Consider the following 23,381-nt stretch of genomic DNA (forward strand, 5'->3'; position numbering starts at 1 on the left):
ATTTATCCCTCCCCCCACCTTTCCCCTTTGGTAACCATAAGTTTGTTTTCTTTCTTTTTTCTTTGGGTCGCGCTGTGTGTCTTGCGGGACCTTAGTTCCCTGACCAGGGATTGAACCTGGGCCACGGCAGTGAAATCGCCAAGTCTAACCACTGGACCGCCAGGGAATTCCCACCATAAATTTGTTTTCTGTCTGTGAGTCTGTTAATGTTTTGTAAATAAGTTCATCTGTATCATTTTTTTAGAGTCCACATATAAGTGATAGCATATGATATTTGTCTTTCTCTGGCTTACTTCACATAGTATGATAATCTCTGGGTCCATCCATGTTGCTGCAAATGGCATTATTTCATTCTTTTTATGGCTGAGTAGTATTCCACTGTATATATATGTACCACATCTTCTTTATCCATTCATCTGTTGATGGACATTTAGGTTGCTTCCATGTCTCGGCTATTGTAAATAGTGCTGCAATGAACATTGGGATGCATGTATCTTTTTGAATTATGGTTTTCTCTGGATATATGTCCAGGAGTGGGATTGCTGGATCATATGGTAGTTCCATTTTTAGTTTTTTAAGGAACTTCCATACTGTTCTCCATAGTGGCTGTACCAGTTTACATTCCCACCAACAGTGTAGGAGTGTCAACATGATTGTTTTTTTAAGTCACTAAATTTGGGGGTAGTTGTTATGCAGCAGAGGATAACCAGACAATAAGTAAAGTGTTTCCCAAAAATCAGAGCTACCAAATAGTGGAACAGACCACCTTGGGAGGGAGGGACTGTGGGCTGTAGAATCGCAAAACTCTCCTAGCCCAAGCTCTTCACCTCTCTGCCAAGAAAACAGGTAGATTTTGGAAGCTCTACATCTGGATGGCAGATCTCTCTACAAGGAGACTGGGGGTGTTTGGGAGAAAACTCCAGAATTTTAGGTGATGGAGAGCATAGTTAGGACTTGCCCAAATTCTTCCTCAGGGCTCCAGGAGACCTAAGGCAGTAAGTATTTCTGACAAGTTTGTTTATGAAGCTCAGATAAAGAATCAGCAATATTGCAGGTATTGGGAAGAGAGTGGTATGCAGAAGGTTAGTTGGGGTTAGTTAGCCATCCTAAGCACTATCAAAGCCCCAAATACTGAGAAGGGGAGTCCCAGGTGGTGACTTACATTCCTGGTTTGCAAACTCAGAGCTGCCTTCCCTGGCGATGGAGGCACCAAAGGTTAAGTTATGGTGCCACCTGCTGGAGAAATGTAGGCTTGATTCCTTTTGCATGCTGGTTCTGTTCCTCCCTGCACTTGCCCTAAAGCTCAGTCCCCCAGAGACCCAAGCCCTCCAGGGGAGCCACGTGCCAGCCAGGTGGGAAACCGCAGCCCTGCTTATCAATATGCCTTCAGCTTTGCAAAGCCTGTGCTCTTGGGGCTGGAGAATTGAAACGCTGTAAGCCTAGCAGTCCTTCCCAGAGGAGACTGGGATAGGATGAACATACCCATGTCCTTTTAAAAAGTAAGGTCAGAGGAGAGTTGGGTCTCCCGAGGCTGCCCGGGGTTCCAAATTGGCAGCTCTCCCTGCCAGCCCACCATGGTGAGGGTCCTCTTCTCAGAGTTTTCGGGAAGGATGCTGCTGTGGGCTCTGAGGGAAGCGACATGGGCTGGTGAGAGAGGGAGTGCCTTCACCAGCACGGGATCCAAAACCCGTACCGACACTGATCAGTTTGCCATTGCCCCATTCTGTGCGGACCAGGTCTAAAAGGCTCTGTAATTACCCAGTAATGGCCAGCAGATGTGTTGAAAATGGCTCCCTCCTCTAGGGATCATTACAAAGCTATTAAGGGTGTCTCCTCACACCAGTCAGAATGGCCATCATCAAAAATCTACAAACAATAAATGCTGGAGAGGGTGTGGAGAAAAGGGAACCCTCTTGAACTGTTGGTGGGAATGTAAATTGATACAGCCACTATGGAGAACAGTATGGAGGGTCCTTCAAAAACTAAAAATAGAACTACCATATGACCCAGCAATCCCGCTACTGGGCATATACCCTGAGAAAACCATAATTCAAAAAGAGATATGTACCACAAAGTTCATTGCAGCTCTACTTACAATAGCCAGGACACGGAAACAACCTAAGTGTCCGTCGACAGATGAATGGATAAAGAAGATGTGGCACATAAATACAATGGAATATTACTCAGCCATAAAAAGAAACGAAATTGAGTTATTTGTAGTGAGGTGGATGGACCTAGAGACTGCCATACAGAGTGAAGTGGGTCAGAAAGAGAAAAACAAATACCATATGCTAACACATATATATGGAATCTAAAAAAGAAAAATGGTTCTGAAGAACCTAGGGGCAGGACAGGAATAAACACGCAGACATAGAGAATGGACTTGAGGACATGGGGAGGGGGAAGGGTAAGCTGGGACGAAGTGAGAGAGTGGCATGGACACATATACACTACCAAATGTAAAATAGATAGCTAGTGGGAAACAGCCGCATAGCACAGGAAGATCAGCTCGGTGCTTTGTGTCCAGCTAGAAGGGTGGGATAGGGAGGGTGGGAGGGTGGGAGGGAGACGCAAGAGGGAGGAGATATGGGGATATATGTATACGTATAGCTGATTCACTTTGTTACACAGCAGAAACTAACACACCATTGTAAAGCAATTATACTCCAATAAAGATGTTAAAAAATATATAGAATAGAAAGAAAGCTATTAAGAGTGTCTAATGATTTCCTAGTACTAATAAAGGTGCTAATAAGCCAAGCAAGTTTTCTCACTTTTATGGAGATAATTAGAAGGCCAATTATTTTGTATGTACATATAGGAGCAAAACCTTAGCCTCTGTCCTTGTAGCTGTATTTTATTCTGCCCTTGTGACAGAAGCTGCTTTGTAGCACTTTCTTATGCATTAACAAGAATCTTGGGTTTTTAAATTCCACTCCACCAGCCCACCTTAGGTTAAGGGCTAGAGTGGAGGAAGCAGAGAGAGAAAGCAGAGGGCTATTGATCATGGGTAAGGGACCACTTCGGCCATGCTGTCCACTTCAGAAATTGTGTCCCACCTCACTCTATGACAGGTGTTCTCAAGCTTGAAAACACATCAGACCCACCCGAAAGCTTGTTCAAACTCAGACTGATGAGTTTCTGATTCACTAAATTTTCAGGGGGGTGGGGTTGGGGGGGATTTACATTTCTAATAGGTTCCCAGGTGAAAAGCACTGCTGTAAAACAAGGGTTTCAAACTTGGAATGCCCAGATACCCTCCCACCCTCCCTCCCCAGCAAGAGATTAATGGATAAGCTTCCAAGGGGTCCTTGACTTTGGGGAGAGAATGACATCTTTATCTTCACTAACTTCTAACTGAAATTTCGCTTTTTCTTAAGTTATGAAAGCAGGCAAACAACCACAGTAGTATTAGCAGTGATAACAGATACTTTCAAATCCCATCACAGTGTAGCAAGTATCATCGGTGCACATCACTGCTTCAAAACTCCAATGGTTATTAGTCCTGCCAGTAGATCTTATTATTTAATCCATTAATGGAGAAGCACATATATTACTATATCGCTACTTTAAAAAATATTTTGATCACTATATTTCAGAATGATTGGTTTCCTTTTAGGTCCTCTGTATTTTCTTTTATGCATTTGAAAACGTTATTCAGGCTGCCCAGGGAGGAGGGGGGAAGGGAGGCGGGGCCTATAGCACCAAAAAAAAGAGTAAAACCCTGTTATTAGGGTGTGAAGTTCGTTCTCAAAAAGAATTCAGAGCTTTCTTCCACGGGAGAGTTTGAGAGAAGTGATGTCAAGTGCTTGGATGGGCAAGGAGGGGGCTGGGTGAGGAGGTGGCCTAGAGGTGGGGTTGGGACAAGATGCCCAGGTTGTTCCACCACGTTGCTGAGTGCAAAGCTGGAAAAGTCAATTAGTGCCATGCTGTTCACACTCTGGTTAGATCAGGCCTCTTAAAATATCACCAGCTCAGGCTTCCCTGGTGGTGCAGCGGTTGAGAATCCGCCTGCCAATGCAGGGGACACAGGTTCGAGCCCTGGTCTGGGAAGATCCCACATGCCGCGGAGCAACTGGGCCCGTGAGCCACAACTACTGAGCCTGCGCGTCTGGAGCCTGTGCTCCACAACAACAGAGGCCGCGATGGTGAGAGGCCCGCGCACCGCGATGAAGAGTGGCCCCCGCTCACCGCAACTCGAGAAGGCCCTCGCACAGAAACGAAGACCCAACACAGCCAAAAATAAATAAATAAATTAAAAAAAAACAAAAAAACAAACATCACCAGCTCAGTTTGGAATGAGCAGTGGCAATATCAACAGTAAAGTAAATCATCAAAATATGATTAACTTCTATCAGGCACCATATGGTTTATTAAGGACTTAAGTGTGTGATACACTTTCTTTGGGAGACATGATGGCGGTCATCATTTTATGAAGTGCAGAGATGGGGAGGCCATTCACTCTATAATTGGGGGACATGAAGCTGGTTTCTTGACTCCAGATCCTGCACTTTCCAGCCAGCTGAAGGAATGGGCCTAAGTGTGTGTGTTTATGGAGGTGGCTATTGGGAGATTTGCCCTCGTCATGAAATCCTTCTTTATCCCTCCTCTAGGCTAACAGGTCCTGTCACTGTGGTCGCCAGATCCAAACCCAAAGTTCTTCTCTATGTGGCATCGAGGGAAGAGCCTGGAGTCTGGAGTCACTTAGACTTGGGTTCCATGCTGATTCTGCCACTGTGAATTTGGGTGACTTACTTGACCTCCCTGAACCTCAGTCTCTTCATCTGTGAAATGAGTATAATACCTACCTTGCATGGCTGTTGGTACCCACTGGATACTTAGTAAACACTGGCCGTCGTGGCTATTTACACCTACCCTTGTTCCAGCGGCCACACACCATCACTCTCCCTCTGCTCCCCTGTCGGTCCTCGTCATTTCTGCCTCGCCACACCTCCTCCATCTTCTGCCACCTCACCCCAGCCTGCTCACTCCTCCTAAATCTCCTGCCCTGCGATGCCAGTTCCGTGCATTTGTGAACAGCTTTCCGGGTATCTCCAGCTTTGTCAAAGAGGGCCTGATTATGCCTCCTTCGAGGGGCCAGCGTTGCTACCTGAACAGAGGAATCAGTACCTCATCAGAGGAAAGAGACAGTGTCATATGGAAATCTTCCCCAGAACAGTTCTTTCCAGCATATTTCTGAGCCAAAGATTGTCTTCGACTTGCTTTGATTCTGTTTCTTCCCCTCTCCTGTGTGTGTTGAGACAAGTTTCCCAAACCTGTGGCTTTGAGAGCAGCTCCCAAAGCTCTGTGTCATCCCCTTCTCAACCCACCCACTCTTTTTGGCTCCAGAGAAACACACTGAAGCTTTGTTTAAGAACTGGGAGGCCCTGGCAATGTCAATCCCCTCAATGTCCTACATTCCAACATTTTAATCCTTTTATGTGCTCTGTGTCCTTAGGCAAGTGCCCTATCCTTTCTGGGCCTGGGATCAACACAACCTATAGAGGGAAGACATGGTCGTTCCATTTTCCTGAGTGCTCTAGAAGAGGTGATGGAGGATTCCTTTAAAGTTTAGAGAGGATGATGGCCCTGTTGCTAGACCCAAGATTCCCAGTGCTTTTCCATGGCCTCTTTCCCATCTGTCCATCCATCTTTGATACCTGCCTTAAAAAGAAACAAGAGGACGTGACCCTTAGGCCCTCAGTACAGGACAGACAGACTTATAAACAAATGTTGTGCTAAGTGCTTACTTGTCCAGGACTCACGTAAAAACACTCCAGGTGCAGGTAAGCCACTGACTGATCCTTCTGGGAGTGGGGCCGCCGGGCTTGGAGGTGGGCTGCACATTGGGAAGAGGGAAAGAGAGGATACGGGGGTGACTCCACATATCGGGGGATGATGTGCCACTAACCAAACTGGGGCATTTAGGAGGAGAAGCAGGTTTTGCAACAAAGGATGAGAAAAAAATAATCCATGTGGATGTGGATGTGCCAGGTATTAGAAAGAAGTTAGAGCTAGAAGACTGTAACACAAGAGCATCTGAACCCAGGGCCTCCCAAGGCATTCCTGAGGGAAGAATGTGCCAGAGGATAATAATAGACAAGACAAAAATAATAGCTATAAGAATCATAATAATCAGTATTTATTGAGCACATACTAACTGCTGAGAACTTGCTCAGTGTTTTGCTTCATTTAATCCTCATAACAAACCCACAAGATGGGTATCATCGCTCTCATTTTACAAAGAGGAAACTGCAGCTCCAAGGAGACAGGCAATGAGCCCATAGTCACCACCACGCTGTGCCCAAGCCCTGCTGCGCGACCTGGTGGGCACCCCCGTGGGACTCCTCAGAAGATTCCTTTAACTCCAGGGAAGTTGGAGGCTGCAGGGCTACCAACCACCATGGGCTGAATGGCCCCTTTGCTGTCCCCTCCCAAATTGGCTCCAAGCTTCAGCGGCTCCATCTGTGAGAAAAAGAAAAAGCAGAATCACGAGCAACAGCAAGAAAGTCTCAGGCTGGGAAACAAGGTGGTCGGCCCATTGGGTCCAGGCTACAGGCCAACACCCACCCCAGCTGGTCAAGGGGGTGTGAGCCGCCCATAAGCGGGCAAGGAGGAGGCAGCCAGAGAGAGCCAGAGGGCGCCTCTCTCCCCCTGGAGCCGGCCTGGCAACTCTGACCCCAGTTCAGCTTATTCAGACCCTCTTCTTACTCAACTGGGGAATGATATGTCCTTGCCAGGACCCTGACCCGTTACTGAGGTGGGAAGGGAGGAGGTGGAGGGATGGGGAGCAGACAGGAGCCTCAACATCCCCCCTCTTTCTGCTCTTTGTCCTGTTAACGTAATGGGTTCAATAGCCAAGCCCAAGATGCAGACATCCACCCCCACCTCCACACCCAGGAAGGAATCTTCCTCTGTGTGTGTGTGTGTGTGTGTGTGTGTGTGTGTGTGTATGTGTGTGTGTGTACCTTACCTCTGACTTCCCCTGAGCTCCTCTGGCCCCAGGTCAGAGGGACAAGCGCCAGATATGCCAAAAACAGAGCTGAAAGCCAGGCAGCAACCTGGGCAGCTGGCTCCAGAATCCCTGAGGGACCAGGCTGAGAGGGCCTGGGAGACAGGTTAGACCAGGGCTGGGGGGCTACTTCAGTCCACACCAGCCAGGGTCCTGCCCACAGCCAGTAGTTTCTCCCTGGAACACTGCAATTCCCCCTTCCCGCACTCCCATCTCGGAGAGCCCCTTAGGCAATTCTGAGAATACAAGGACCACCTTCTCTCTTCCCTTTCACCTCCCGGTTTAGGGAAATAGGGGAGCTGCTGCTGCTGCTATTGCTGCTTTTATTCAAAAAGTGAGATCACAGTGGCTCGTGCTTACCCCAAACTCTTGTCAGGAGTCCTAGAACTTTAACTTCACACAGCCTCAGTTTTCCCATCTGTGAAGTGGGACTAATAGACCAAATGGGATAATATGTGTACAAAGCCAAGCACAGAGCCTGGTCAACAACAGCTGGCACTCAACAGCAGCTGGTACCTTTCCCTCCCTCCCCCACACCCTGCTCTCAGCACTGCTTTCGCCCCCAAGAATAGGAGTGAAGCAGGACCAACCAGGTCCCTGCGGCTTCTGCTGGGCTGAGGTCCTACAGTCAGGTCTGGGCGTGGAGCTCTAGAACAAACATCAAAACCCAGGATGTTGGGACTTCCCTAGTGGCTCAGTGGGTAGGACTCTGCGCTCCCAATGCAGGGCGCCCGGGTTTGATCCCTGGCCGGGGAACTAGATCCCGCATGCACGCCACAATGAAGATTCCGCATACCACAACTAAGACCCAGCACAGCCAAAATAAATAAATAAATATATTAAAAAAGAAAAAAGAAACAGGATGTTCACCCTCAGGGTGATTGGGTACTAGCCTGTAACATTCAAGGGGGTGCTGCACTTGGAGAAAAGGGAGCTGACTGGTCCCAAGGAGCCTCAAGGGGTAGATAACGGACCCATAAAGGATGCTACAGGGAGAGAGTCATTGACTCGAGAAGGAAGAGCTCTTCCCAGGGGAGTCCAGAGATGCTGTGGGTTGGCTTTGGTGGCGGTGTTGTTTCTCAGGCGCTGGAGGTGTTCAGGCAGAGGCTGGTGAGATCAAGAGGACTGGGGACTGGAAGAGGGGTTGGAGTAAACGACCTTATACCTCCCCTAATCTGGAGCTCCTGAGTCTGTCAAAATAAGAGGCATAATTTGAGAAGGACTCTTCACCCCAAATCTCTCTTCTGTCCACAGCTAATGCCTGAAATTCCTTCATTGCAGATTCATTGCTTTGGGTTAAGGCACTGTCCCTTGCAAAATGCCAGACTCCCAACCAATGTCAGTTGGTGTCACACTGACTCATCAGAGCCCTTATGAAGGTTCTGATGGTGGAAAGTAGGAAGATGAGGATAGGGGGCATTTGCATTACATCAACACATGTCAGGGAGTAAAAAAGCCCAACTGTGTTTTTAAAGAAAGCCAAGTATAAGCCCAGTACTGGAATGATATACACATTGCATGTTTGGGTTTTTTTTTTTCATTGTAATCATTTTTATTGATTTATTCTTATTCAGTTAAAAACAAGTCACATTAAATATAACCTTTTACTGTTCTATAAATGCTTGCAGCTCACTTTGTATATCAAAAGTGATAAATATGCTGATAAAATACCAAGACAGTTATAAAAATGACAACCCAACCTCAAACATAGTATTTACCAGTCCGATCCAGAACAATATCCCAACACAATACATCAAAGTGCCACATATGAAAACAGGTAGCGTGTATATCCACTCCAGTACTGGGCTTACACTTGATAGTCTTTAAAAACACAGTACGGCTTTTTAACTCCCTAAAAAGGGTTGACATAATGCGAGAAACAGTGCAAGTTGTACCATCATTGAAGAATGAGGTTCCCGCCCTGCCCTGGGGGAATTGTCCGTTTGATTGGAACATAGTGTGTGTTACAGGCGCAGAGGGAGAAGCCCCTTGAGCAGCATGTAAAATACACACTCTGGACTCGAACAGATATTTGTCCACCCATGTTCATAGCAGCATTATTCACAATAACCAAAAGGTGAAGACAAACCAAGTGTCCATCAGTGGATGAACGGATCAATAAAATGTGATGATACGTGTATACAATGGATACAATGCACACAATGAATATTGTAATTCAGCCTTAACAAGGAATGAAATTCTGATACATGTTATAACGTGGATGACCTCGAAAACATTATGCTAAGTGAAATAAGCCTGTAACAAAAGGACAAATACTGTATGATTCCACTTATATGAGGTACCTACAGTATCCAAATTCACACAGCTACAAAGTAGAATTGTGGTTGCCAAGGAATGGGCAAAGGGAGGAATGGGGAGTTATTGCTTAATGGATACCAAGATTCAGTTGGGGGAGATGACAGAGCTCTGGAGATGGATGGTGGCGATGGTTGCACAACATTGTGAATGTACTTAATGCCACTGAACTGTACACCTAAAAATGATTAAAATGGTAAAGCTCATGTTAGGTGTATTTTACCACAGTAAAAAAATACACACCCTGGAGTCTGGGGTTCAGACAAGCTCAGTGAAGAAAGCTGTGGGTTCTGTTTCCAAAGACACAGCCTGTTAGCCCTTTGCCATGGACTCCGGTCCATTGCCCCCCAGTGGCTGGGCTGGTGGCTGGCACCCAGGCCCTGTGTTGATGGGGAAAGAGGTAAAAGGGCTTAGGGAAACCCAGTGAGGGGTTCCAGGACAAGCACTTGGTGGATGGGAGGGTCCAGGGTGCCAGGGACTCTAAGGAAACACCCAGCAGCCCCATTCAGTACTGTGCACGGGAGCCCGGGGTGATAGGACCCTGGCCGGAGCGACAGCTGAATGGAACAGGGAGTTGACAGGTGCTTGAGGGCACAGCAGGGGCCACTGGAGGAGGGGTGGGAAGCTCGCTGAGGACAACGATCCTGAAATTATCCCCTCATTAGGAAGGGTAGTATCCTGTGGACAGTGGGTGCTCCAGAATTCCTGTGGAGGAGGGGCTTGGAGCAAGCACTCTTTCTGTCCCTTGATAGTAGGATCATTCAGTGCTCCGCTGCCCCTGGATGGAGCTGCAGGCTTTGAACCATGACCCATGGAAGAGACAGCAGAGAGACCGCTTCAGAGTCAGTACAAGAAAGAACTGTGGGCTTCCCTGGTGATGCAGTGGTTGAGTATCTGCCTGCTAATGCAGGGGACGCGGGTTCGGGCCCTGGTCTGGGAAGATCCCACATGCCGCGGAGCGACTGGGCCCGTGAGCCACAACTACTGAGCCTGCGCGTCTGGAGCCTGTGCTCCGCAACAAGAGAGGCCGCGATAGTGAGAGGCCCGTGCACCGCGATGAAGAGTGGCCCCCACTCGCCACAACTAGAGAAAGCCCTCGCACAGAAATGAAGACCCAACACAACAAAAATAAATAAATAAATAAATTTATAAAAAAAAAAAGAAAGAACTGTCTAGAACAACCAGAGACGGATCGGGCTACCTTGAGAGGTGGTGAGTTCCCTGTCACCAGAGGTGTTCTAAGATAAGCTGTCCTCTGCAGATTCAGAGCCCTTTGTATACTGGGCTGCTTGGTTAGGAAAGGGGGCCGGAGATCCCCAAAATAGGAGGTATTGTCTGAGAGAGTAGCTGCGGCTTTTTCAAGAGGAAGCCGCTAATCCTCGCAGGGAGCCTTTCTGGCCCAGGGCACTAGAAAATCCCAAACTGCCATTCTGGGGTTTCTTTCATCTTGGTGCCTGGCACAAGGGGCAGGGCAGCAGAGCTGTTCCCGACACTTCCTGGCAACAGTGCCGGGTGGGGGCAGGCAGTCTGGCTCCTTGTGCCTTTGCCCTAAATGCTGGGCTGGGAGGAGACCGGAGGGAGGATGGCAAAGAGAGAGAGGAGATGTCACCCTGCCCTCTCAAAGGACTGCTTCAGAACCTAAGAGCTGGTGGCCCTGGGCTGGTCTGTGGGGCAAGGGGGAAGACTCAGCTCCTGGGAGGGGGCAGGTCCAGGGCTGCAGCCCATTTCACAGGCAGGGTGGGTCCTGGGTCACTTGAAATGACAGTTTTTGCTTCCAGCAGCTTCCAACCTGTGGAAAGAGGGACGGACTCTACAGAGAGGGCTGCATTGTTAGGAGTGTTTGGAGAGGACAACACTTAACCAAAGACTTAAGACGATGCTCCATGGTGGGATTTAAGGTGGGATTGGCAGGTTAGGCAAGGGAATCCTTTGGGGCAGAGGGAATTTTCTGGCATTTTTCCACCTCTTCCCTCTGCCTGTCCCACCTGGGAGCCCATCTGGCCTGCAGAACAAACCTGGAACTGTCAATCAGCACGTCTCAAGCAGGAAGGTGTGTGTATACTGGAGGGTCCCATATCGAGCCACACATCAGAATCGCCTCTGAGATGTGTTCAAAATACTGACTCTTACCTGTCAAGATCCCTTGCCTCTGAGGCTCATCTCTAGTAAAAACACAGAATTCCATAGCAAATGGAGAGACCCCTGAACCCGAGCCAGGAAGGGTAATCACCGACCCTGCTGGAGTTTTTGCTCTGCAGGGTTCAGGATCAGGTGGCACCGAGAGGATCTGTGTGTCCCCAGGTTCACAGGTAGCCCACGTTGACATTTACTGTGCACTGTGCTAGCTCCTGAGGACATGAAGATGGGAGAGACAGAGCAGACAGCTTCATGATGATTTATCCAGTTGTCTGCATCCCAGGGGCCCCATAAGCCACCACTCCAGGGCCCAGCATACAGCCACACCTCAGCCGAGCTCCAGAGACTTCACTGGGGAATCAGTGTTTCTCCGGGGACCCTCCTCCATCCTTGCCCAGAACCTTTGCCCTGCATTCTTTCAGCAGCTCCCTCCGTGTCTGCAGTAGTCTGGGCATCTGTGGTTGGGTCACTTTCCAAGCTGATGAGTGTTTAGAAAACCGAGCAGGGGCTGTTTTCTCCTAGTGACAGGCAGACATCAGAGAGTGCACAGGTCTGCCTCGTTCATACCTCCGTGGCAGGTGTGCCAGAGGACCTGATCCCCAGGTCAGAGGTGAAGGTCAAAGGGGGTTCACTTTGAGAGTCCCAGCACGTTTAGGATTGTGTCCCCGCTGCATATATCCCACAGTGGGGAATGGCAGGGAGTTGGAAAGGATTGAAGAGCCCCTGTTCCTAAACCTTGGGCCCTTTTCTCAGGGCTGATTAGATCTGCTGAGATCTGAAACATTGTCACAGGTGCTAAACTGTGTGACCCTGGTGCCTACAGAAAAAATGGTATGATGATGTCAGTGATGGAGCTGAAGAGTCAACCAATGCCACCTGCTAAGGTGGCAGCCATATAACTCTGATTCTTGAGATGCCTGCCATCCTGAACAACCTTCTGATTTCTGAATAACTCACTCTCCAGCCTCCATAAGGTCCCCTCCAGGGAGCTTTCCTTGGGGTCTCAGGGGCCTGGCCTCATGATCAAGACTCTTCTCATGTTCATTCCCACATGCATCTGTACTGTGAATGCTGGTTTCTGATGAGAGATATGACTCTCTAAGTCCAAAAACCCCCACCAACCCTCACTCCAAACTCCAGTTCCTATTTTCTCTGTCATTTCTGCAGCAGAGTTGCTGGATGGACACTGATCTTCCTCCTTAACTTCTGACCTGTGGTCCTTCAGTCATGAGATATACTCACCATATGCAGAGCACACAAAAATGGGTTCTGCTACAGCCGTTACGAGGCTCTGCAAAGTCACAGGTTAAAGAATCTTCATGTTTGCTCTGTCTCCTGACTGTCAATAGCTTGATGCCTAACAGCCTTAGCCTGTCTCATGAGGTAAGGAAATTGCTTCCCCTGGCCCTCGCCATGTGTTCTCATCCCCTGACAGTTCTGCCTACACACACTCATGCTGAACCCCAGGAATGCGGGCCGCCCACCAGTCCCCCATCTGGGCTCTGTATGGTGGTGTTTTGGTTTGGGCTCTGAACTTGCACCTCTAATGCCAGGATAACCTGCACTCACTCTGCAGTTGTCCTCACCCTCTCAGGAATGCTCTGGTTTCTGGCCATTTCTTCTGCACTTCCAGACTCACAAGGCTGTGGACTAGTCACATCCCAATAAACTTGCAGGCACAATTTTCCTACACCACAATGCCCCCTTCCCTCTGGCCTCCAGGAAGCCCCATCTTGCCTTCTGTCTGTTCCTTTTCCTCACCCCTAGCCCTTGACACTGGAGTCACATGCAACATGTGGTATAAAAAGAACATGAGCCTTGCAGGTGTACAAATGTGGATTCCAGTTCTGAATGTGCCACTTACTATCTCAGTGACCTTGAGTGTCTCACCTGGCATGTCACTTAGTCTCTCTGACCTTCAGATTTTTCATTAGTCAAATGGGTTTAATAATATTTCTATCTCTGAGGCTCTGTGAGAAATAATTCACGTAAAGTACCTTGGACAGCACCCAGGGTAGAGTAAGTGCTCACTTAATCACTTTCCCTGGCCTTCCCTTTCTGCACGCAGTCTAATATCTGCAAGTGCTGTTTGTGAGAGGGGTGGGTACTGGCTTCAATCTTAATTCATGCTATTTTCCAGCTCAGGCTCACATATGTTGTCTATAGCCAGTGCACTGACTGATTCCCTCTGCTTTCTTTTACCAGTCCTTCTTAGAGTTCTGCCTAGTTCCTTAGTGGGGCAATGTCTATGAGGATGCTGGGGTGGACCCCTCCTAGACAAGACCCTGTTCTGGGCTTGTTTCACAAGTCTTCCAAAGAGCCCTCTTTTCTGTCCCCCTTACTAGCCCCATCTTCTATGATCAAGGGAGGGAGAGGTAAGAGGCTGTGTCTTTCCAACATTTTAACATTAATCCTGAGTCTTAAGAGATAGTGAGGTTAAAAAGCACTCTCCTTGATAGCAGTAAACACATTACCTTTTTAAATTTACAAATAGGTCCTTATTTTTACACTGCTTGGGCAACCTCCCCAGATTCCTGCAGGGCTGAGTACTTTGTTATCTCTGCACCAGCCTCACCCAGGCACAAATGCCTGCAAAGAACTTTCTTCTCCAGGACTGTCAGTAATAGCCTTGACCATTGAATATTCATTCAACATCAGATCTCAGAGATGACTGTTTGTGATGTCATTTAGCACTTGCATATTTGGTTCAAATGCTACTAGCTATTTCTCCTCCTCTGTCCCCTCTCCCGACCAAAGAAGAGGACCCATTTCTGAAGACTTTGGAATCCACTCTTCCCCCAGCTGGCTGGGGATGTGAGTGGTCTTGTCTGCAAGCAGAGGGATAGATGAAATCAGTGGGTCTCTGGCTCTCGCAGCCCATAATCTCCCGTGACAGACATGGGCCTTCATTCTCTGCTGCTGCTGCCACAATGGAAGCCCCTTTCCTACAAGGCAAGTTACCACCAGCCTGGCCACCAGCATGGGAGCCAGGGGGAATTAAACCCTGAGACAAAAGTATATACCGCAAGCCCTAAGGAGTGAAGCCAACCCACAGTGACCTCCTTAGCAGAGTCCTGGGGGCTGCAGGCTCTGGACCCACCCACATGTCCTTACCCACCCCATCCTTACTTCTCTGTAGATGAATCCAATTAAACAGAACAGCCTCAAAGAGAAGAAGCTGCAAAAAGATAGTCTGAGGGAAGATGCAAGGAAGCAGTCCCTCTTTCTGCTTTAGGGCTGGGGACAAAAAGGGTGAGGGTTCCTTATTCCTTGAATGCTGTGAATCTCTTGGGGGCCCAGCTGGTGGATCTACCCCATGCGCTCTATCTCGAGGGGGGCACTAAATCATATGAGATGTCTGGTCTCAGGGTCCATGACAGTCACTCCTGCTTTCCACACCCCAGGAACTTTTCAAATCCTTTGAGACAATTGAACATCAATATTTCTCAAGGTTCTTTCCTGCCAGTAAATTCTGTTTTATTCCAGGGAAAATGGGAATATAATAAAAAAAGGCTTTATTTGTGTCCAGTATTTATGCAGAGGTTATACACCTGCTTATGGTCTGTGTATTCCTTTTCAGGTCTAACCACCCATCCTTGGGTCTTGCTGCAAGAGGGACATTCTTCAGGCACTGAGCCAGGCCAGGGCAGGGGATGGAGATGATGTCCCCTGACACCAAAGTGGGCAGGTCACATTGGACCCCGCTTTTCCCTGTTAATCAATGGGTGAGGCACATTGTAACAAGAGGCGGATCACTCTTGGATTCTTTACCAGCAAACCCAACATCTAGTCAGTATCAAGCTCCTTAGCCTTTGCCCACAAGCTATGAACACCGGGGACCAAGGGAGAAGGGAGGTGAAGGAGAAATTGAGGCGGGGCAGAGACCAGGCCAGTGGGTATCGCTGCTTCCGAGGCAGCTGGGGAGGAGGTATTCCATTTCCTGAGCTGTGCTTGTCCCATTTCAGCTTGAACAGATGGAAATATAGTTCAATGTTTCAACATCATTTGCCTTTCTCGTGCTAAAATATTGATAAGTGCTGCCCAGGCGGATGCCCCTGTGGTTCCTAGCAGTAACTGGAGCATGATGTGTACTGAAGTGAGACACGGCAAAGCCTTTAACGAGTGTTTAAAATTCCTGGAATAATGCTCAACGCTGGCTTAGCTCATTGGGCTCCTGAAAACCTCCCACCCTGGGCCGCCTCCTAAGCGGCAGGAGGAGTGTCAGCGCGGCCCGGACCCCCCGCTGGTGGCAATTAGTGCAGCAGCTGCTCGTCTTCAGGATGGGAAACAAAGCAGAAGGTGCTGCATCTGCCACCGCACCAGGCAGGGAAGCAGGCGCGCTCAGGGGGGCCGGGGGGCGCGGGGTGCTGTTTCTCCTGCCTGCAGGGGCCTGGCACTGGGGACTCCAGAAAGGGGGCGTCCTGGGCAGGGCTCTCAAGAAAGGCAGGTGAGAGGAGGGCCAGAAGAGGGGGAAGAGGAAGAGGAAGAGGGTGGGGACTTGGGAAAAGAAAGAGGAAGAAGGGGTGGGAAGGAGGATTTTGCCAGGATCAGCAAATCCCCTGGGAAGAGCTTGCCAGGCCCTGAAAGGAGAATCCAACTTTGCCTCTAGGAGGGGACAAAGCCTCATGAGTGGCATCCCAGTCCTAAGACACCCATCTTCAAATTCCATTCATGACAAAGGCCCCCAGAACTAGGGTGTAAAGGAAACTGCTGAGAGCACCTGGGATGTCACCCCGAGACTTGGAACAGTATAGGTTGCTAAGGTAAGGATCTCCCTGGGTCTCTGTATCCCTACCTGGAGATCAGGTGGTCTAATTGTGGAGGTCCCTGCCATGTTAAAGTTCTCACATACTTTAAGCTTTGGGGATTCAGATTCATGATTTTTTAAAACTCCTTATAGATCTTTGTGGGGTTGTTCAGAAGCATGTTCTCCAAGGGGCCTACTTGAATCACATCCAGGGAGAGAATGTCTGCCTCTTTCACGAGTGACCCCATTAAAGCACCACCCACGTGGGAGAAAGCAGGGCTGTGTCCCAGCAAGCTGGGGGCTGCCCCCCAGGAAGGAATTCTGGGCTGGTGTTTGGATACCACTTAAAGCAGTGTAACTCGATGCCATTGACCGAAGACTTCCAGAAATGATTATTGTCAATTGAATAACATTTGCAACTGGGGAGACAGAATAGGAAATCTACAATGAGTTGGAAAACAGGGTCTAAAAATTATGCTCTTCCTCCACCTTCTATAAAATCAAACTCAATGAAGTCGTGTAAATATAACTATTCTATTTTCTGAGACAAAAGTTAAAAGGGGACATGTGATCTGACACACAGGAGGACATTTATGGGAACAAACCGGAGGGAGTAAAAAATTGAAAGGGAAGGGACTGGAAAATCGAAGACACAGCTATCACGAATACAGGGCACAGACCGAGGGACTCCAGGACCCACCTGGGGCAGAGGGGTTGGAAAAATCTTAATAGACGAGGAATTGTCTGGAGCAAAGAAATGCTGTGGGCTCCGGGGAGGTTAGCAGCAGCCTCATTCTTTCTCCATCCTGAAGCCGTCCAGCTGACTGAGGAACACCTTGCTTGGTGACACAGTGGTACTTCCCTCCACACACATCTTCTCTCCAGGCACCTTTCCTCACTCCCGTGTCGTTCCAGCTGCTGGACCCCAGTCCAGCCATCCTCCAGCCCCAATCATCCTCCAAAGGCCTGCCCATCACCCAAACCAATATCTGCGTGGGCTGTTGCTGAGACCAGCATAGTGGCTGTGGGCTGAGGCCGTGGGTCTGTCCCTCTGGCAACGTGGCTCTGTCTGTCATTGTTCTCCCGGTTCTCCTGTTGCAGAGTCTGTCCATTGAGTGATGGGGGCATCTGGCTTCCATGGCCAGAGGTGGGGGTGGACCAGAGGGGGTGTGGGTGTGGCCAAGGTGATGACCCACCTGATGCTGACCGCCTCCTCCAGGAGTTTATCTGCAGGAGCCCAGGAGCCCTGCCTTCAGGCAGTCAGCCTGGGCACTGGGGCAGGGGGGGAAGGTCACCATCTGTGAGAAGACAGACAGGATGGGGAGTCCCGGGGTGGCCAGAGTGAAAGGAACAACAGCAAGGGCAGGGGCCAGACAACAGCGATAGTCATCCTTTCTAAACTTTGTGAACTGTTTCCAACTTGGCATCCAATCTGGTCATCACAACCCCTGGCAAGTATTATTACCACCAGTTTATAAAGGAGAAAGGCAAGGGCTCAGATCAGTAAAATGACATGACTAAGGTCACAGGCCTGATTGTCCCCCTACACAATGTCACCTCCTTGAGGAATTGCAAACCCAGAGAGGGCGCTGTGTATGGAAGTCAGCCGGGGGTCTTGTTAAATGTGTGTCGGGGTGGGAACTAAGACTCTGCAGTCCTAAGAAGTCCCCAGGTGATCCCAATGCTGCTGGGATCTCCCCCCAACACACGTGCGCACACACACGCACGCGCACGTGCAAACTTTGAGTGGCAAGGTCCTACAGCAGTGTTTTCCCATCTCTTGTTCACGAGAATCACCTGGAGCACCTGGAGATTCCAATTCAGTAAGGACTCGGGATGCTGACTGTCTGACAAGAGCCTCGAGCACCCTTAGGTAAGTTTGGGAAATGCTGCCCTTCAAGTGTGGGAAAGACGCGGCCACAGCTGGGAAGCTTCAGCAGGGAACCAGAGGCTGGGTCCCCTTCGCTGGTCGCCTGGGTTTACCAGGCACCCTTCCCTCCGGCAGAATGCCTGCCTTGGCCCTGACATTGCTTTGGCGTTCAGTCTTGGGCAGACTTCTTCCCATCTCTCTGCCTCCACTTTCTCCTCTGTAATATGGAAACTGGTAGCTGAAGCCCAGGGCATGCAGAGGACATGATGGAGGGAGGCACCTAGCGAAGGAGGATGGTGGAGAAGCAGCCAGTGATGAGTCAGGGTCCATCCAGCAAGTGGGAGAGAGACAGATGAAGAGGAAAGGCAGCAGGAAGTGGGAAATGGGAGAAGGCCACGATCGTGCTGGGGTGCAAAAGAGCAAAAGTGGTGCAGTGGGCATGGGGGCGCACCACATCCTGCCCCTACCCCTTGGTATTAGAAAACATGGAGCCAAAGGACCAAAGAGACTTTAAAAAGTGGGAATGAGAGGGGATCCTGGAGACCTGGACCACGTCCACCACGAGTGTGCAAAGCCCGTCACTTTGGTCCTCCATATCACAGAGGAGCAGAGAAGCAGCACCAGGGGGGTTGGGGTGGGCTGGCCGGGTGCTCTGAAATGGAATGGAGGAGAAGAGGGCAGAGCTGGCCCAGAATCAGGGCTGGACACAGACCCTCCCAGCTTCCCACTCGCTGGGTCGACCCCAGTCCCAGCCGCCATCACCCATTTCAGAGTTGCCACCACCCCACCTGGGTCCTCTCTACAGGCAGGTACTGAGCCCTCACTGCATACCAGGTGCTGGAAATGTACATTATCTCATTAATGTTTCATCCACCCTGGCAAGGTATGTGCTCTTGTACTTGTTTTATAGGTGAGGAAAGCAGACCGAATGCTCAAGTTTGCAGAGTTACTACATGGAAGTACTGAGATTCAAAGCCAGGCCTCCCACTCTACCATTTATGACTTCTGTAGTTCAACATCTTTCTGAAAAGGGTGTTTGCACATGGGCTCCAAACCCAAGGGAGCCAGGGATATATTTATCCTTTCCCTGAAATCAAATTAAATGCATATTTGAGTGGTGACTTGGGCTTGCGGCACGTGTGTGGGGACCGTTCACGGAGAGATATTGACCTACAAAAACTACGGGTTCCAGTTCTAGGTTCATTTGCTGGGAATGGGCTTGCTAAGTGTGTGGGTACATAGTGGTTTTGCCCTAATGCACACCAAACACAGTAAGTTCTTCTTTTTCTTGTTTTCCCACCTGAAATCCATGACCTCAGCTGGTATTCCAGGCATACTCATTAACCAGCAATTACCATGCAAAGCCAGCTCACCCCACACATCCACGTGGAAAAAATGGGGTTGTCAATTTGAGCACATATGTTTTTCCTGTTTTTACAGTAAGATAAACAGGCATGAAGATTTGTGTTGAAATGGATGACTTTGAAATTCAATAAAGAAGCTAGACAGGAAAAGACAGGAAGATTCTAAAACTGGTCAAAATAAGATGGGTGGATTTAGAACCAGGTAAGAGCTCTGAGTACCACTGTCCAAATGGACCAGGTGCCCTCAGACAAGGACGTTCTAAGTCTCAATTCCAGGTACTTGAGTGTGACATCACCTCCAAGACACCCCTCCGTCCCCCCCAGCCCTCCACCTACACAGCTTTGTTTAGCAGCCCTTCCAGGAGTGCCCCGCCCCTTTCTCTGGCTCTGTCCTGTTAGCACTTCCTCCTTGCAAGCTCCCTGGTTCCTTCCCTTACATTTGACTGTAGAGAATCCTCCTGTTGGTCCAGGCCATCCCACCTGCCCAGGCTGTCCTCACCTCCACTCCTTTTTAGGGATCTCTCTGACTCAGCATGTCCTACCTGGGTCACCTGTTGATTTCTCTAAGCGTATCCCATGGCAGATTGGTAATGCCTGGCTTCTTTGTCTCTGGCCCTGAGCTGGCATTTTTCACTCACTCACTCAGTGATTCAACAAATACGTGCCAGGCTTTAGGTTAGGTGCTGTGAGAAATACAAAGGGGTGTTCAATACAGCCCTGCCCCACTCTAGTCGGGGACTGAGCCATACACCCAAAGCACTGTCAGGCCAGGTAGAGTGCGGTCTTGGGCTCTCTGGTGGCCGGGGTATCTCAGTGAAGACATCGTGTTTGTCTAGTATTTACTGCACCGTAAACTCCTCCCCACAGCCTGGGTGAGTCCCTCCTCCTGCTCTTTGAAAACCACAGCCCCCCCTCTGGGTCACCTGCAGAGTTCCTGTTGCCTCTGCTTCTGGACAGGCCAGGATGACTCAGGTCTCCCTGAGTCACTCTTCCCAGCTCAGGTGACCATCCCCACCCTGTCTCTAAGCAGTTCTCCCATGACTGCAAGGTGACTTCGGAGTGATGGAGAAAACTAGCAAGCATCCTACAATTCTCTCAGCCTTCAATTTCTTCAACTGTACAATGAGGATAAAAATACTAATCACCCAGCATGCTGGGAGGACTAAAAGAAATATGATGGTGAAAGAACCTAGGACACTGCCTGATGCCCGGGAAGCAGTTAATCAATGTTCCTTTTCTTCCTTCCTTTGGAGTGGTGTCTCTCATGTAAAAGTTGAAAGCTTGAGGCACTTATCCGTAGCTTTATGGTAGAGATGGACTTTTCCCCGAGGCATCCAGGGTTGAAAGTAGTGGGCCCCTGGCTGTCCCCAACCTGACCTGGAGGGTGAAATCCAGCATTTCCCTGGGCCTGGGAAAGGGTAAAGGTTGGCATCAAGGGCAGAGCCCAACTCGGGCTGAGAATGGCCATTAAAAATGAGAGCTGGCCCTGAGCAAGGGGTCAACCTAGCAGTTGAGTCAGAGATCTAATCTCTGCAGAACTGCAGACTTCCTTGAAAGGAACCTTTTTGTTTTTTCAACTTTGAAGTTTCTTGAAACAAGCCCCTTTTTTCCAGTGAAGGTGAAGGAAGGCTGCATCTTCCCCTTGACTTTGCAGTAAGAAGAAGAGGGAGCAGGCACTGGGAACAGGGGCGGGGAAACCCACCGGCATGGAGAAGGACACCCGGCTGCCTGCTCTCTCATCCCAAGCTGCCCCATGAGCCTTCCTGAGCTCCAGGTGGGACTTCACTGTCACCACCACCGCTGGCCCCAAATGCCCTCAGATGCCTTCATCTTCTCTCCTGGGCGGCTTTGAGCACCATTTCCTCTTTTCATTCAGGGTCAGGATAGAATTGTTCTAAATGAATATATTGGGAAATAACAGGGTGTGCAAGGTGTGTGTTGGGGAGGAGGCCCCTGAAAACTACAACAGCCAAGTACACTCAGCCTGGATGACTTTTTCTTCCGTAGCTAAAACACAATCACTGGCAGATCCTCCCCCTTTAACTCAGTCCTCCCCTGGCAAGGGGCTAAACTCCCCTTTCATCAACTGATAAATATCAATAGATAAACAAAATGTGGCGTATCCATATAATGAGGTATCTTTCAGCCATAAAAAGGAATGAAGTAGGATACATGCTAGAAATGCATGAACCTTGAAAAGATTATAAGTGAAAGGAGCCAGACACAAAAGGCCACATATAGTACGATTTCGTTTATATGAAATGTCCAGAATAGGTGCATCCAGAGAGACAGAGAGTAGATTGGTGGTTGCCAGGGGCTGGGGAGAGAGGGGGGCGGGGACCATGGGGAGTGACTGCTTAATGGATATGGGGTTTCCTTTGGGGATGATGAAAATCTTCTGGAACTAGATGGTGGTGATGGCTGCACGACACTGTGAAGGTACTAAATGCCAATGAAATGTACACTTAAAAATGATTAAAGAGGGGGATCTTTTTGTGTATTTTACCACAATTTAAAAAAATAAAACCTTTTCAGGCCTTGATTATTTCCTCCTCCACTTCCATCCTTCTAACCCCACCCCCGTTTGGGAGGAAGAGTTCTAGAGCTCACTCGAATGAAAAAGGCAATTTTACATTTTTGCTGTTGTTGCTCGGGAGGTTGTGTGCACTGGCCAAAGCTCACCAAGGAGGGGGAAGGGGGACGGGATAAATTAGGAGTCTGGGATGAACAGATACACACTACTGCATATAAAATAGATAACCAACAAGGGCCTACTGTACAGCACAGGGAACTCTACTCAATCCCTTGTAATAACCTATAATGGGAAAGAATCTGAAAAAGAATGGATATATATGTATATGTATAAATGAATCACTTTGCTGTACCTCCAAAACTAACACAACCTTGTAAATCAACTATACTCCAATTAAAAAAAAGAAAAAAAGCTCACCAAGGACAACCCCACAGGGCCTCGACTGAGGCAGTAAGTGTCACTCTCAGACCTAGTCCCCGGACTAAGAAGAAGAAAGACCCAGCCTCGTTTCCATTCCAGGCCTTCATCTTAACCCATCTCCCTGCCCAGCCTGCTCTCTCTCTCACCAGCACTGAGCTTCCCAGGTGGTCCCCAGCCAGGGGCAGAGGAGACTGAACATCCATGTCGGTCTTCCTCCAGGTCCTCTGGCTTCTATCACAGAAGGGCAGGCAGGATGGAACCAGAGCTCATGAGGTCCAAAGACTGTTTGGAGCTTCACCTATAAGACCACACACAGTGCCACGCAGCTCACCAGGTCTGAACATAGGGCAGCTCCTCCCCCCATGCTGACCAGTCCTGCTGCTGCAGAAAGGCCCAGATGACCACAGGAAGCCTGGACCTCCCCCCTCCTCGATGATAACCTGGAACTTCATAAGATGCCAGTCAGTTTGCTGTGGACCAAATTTGACCTGGGAGCCAGTCAGCTCAACTAACCATGACGTGACCAGTAGAAACCTACACTGGGCTTGGATGTGTCAAGGAGGAAAAAGATGTTTGGAGACAAGGGCCTGGGCCTGGGCCAGTCCTCCAACTGGATGGCAGGAAGGCATCCAGAAAGATCAGTGTTCCTAGAGGGCCCTGAGGCTCCTTCTTTCGCCCCCTATGCCAGGAACCAGGATTTATCTGCTTTCTCCAGCTTGGGTAGAAATCAAGACCCTAGCCCCTCGGGCCCTCCAGGATGCCGCCAGCTTTGCTGGGTTGGCTCTGTGACCCTGTCCCACAGCCAACCTGACCTACCTTCCTGTGTACTTTAGCCTTTGTGGTTCATCCACGTACATTATTTAAATTCTAACTCCAACTTCCTGTCTCACCATGAACCTCTTATCCTTAGGCAAAACAGGCTCAATCCAACAGACCACAATCCCCTGCCCAAAACCTTTGAGGTAGATGTGTTTGGGAATGCA

The 23,381-nt window shown here is 49.2% G+C and overlaps 1 protein-coding gene across 4 annotated transcripts in view; it reads right to left on the bottom strand.

The window, feature by feature from the left end:
* Nucleotides 1-4,271: 4,271 nt before the first annotated feature.
* SIX3 (SIX homeobox 3) overlaps nt 4,272-23,381 on the bottom strand; it is a 34,297-nt gene continuing 15,187 nt past the window's right edge. For 2 of the 4 annotated variants that reach the window (XM_082358274.1, XM_082358272.1), the window contains exon 3: nt 4,272-6,465. In XM_082358274.1, coding sequence (XP_082214400.1) covers nt 6,349-6,465 — 117 coding nt within the window. In that variant the 3' untranslated portion in view covers nt 4,272-6,348. Of the gene's footprint in view, nt 6,466-13,272; nt 22,697-23,381 lie in introns of those variants that run through there. The other 2 variants (XM_082358271.1, XM_082358270.1) reach the window with 2 other exon arrangements.

This window comes from Balaenoptera borealis, assembly GCF_965194805.1.
Source record: "Balaenoptera borealis genome assembly, chromosome: 15".
Lineage (NCBI taxonomy): Eukaryota > Metazoa > Chordata > Mammalia > Artiodactyla > Balaenopteridae > Balaenoptera > Balaenoptera borealis.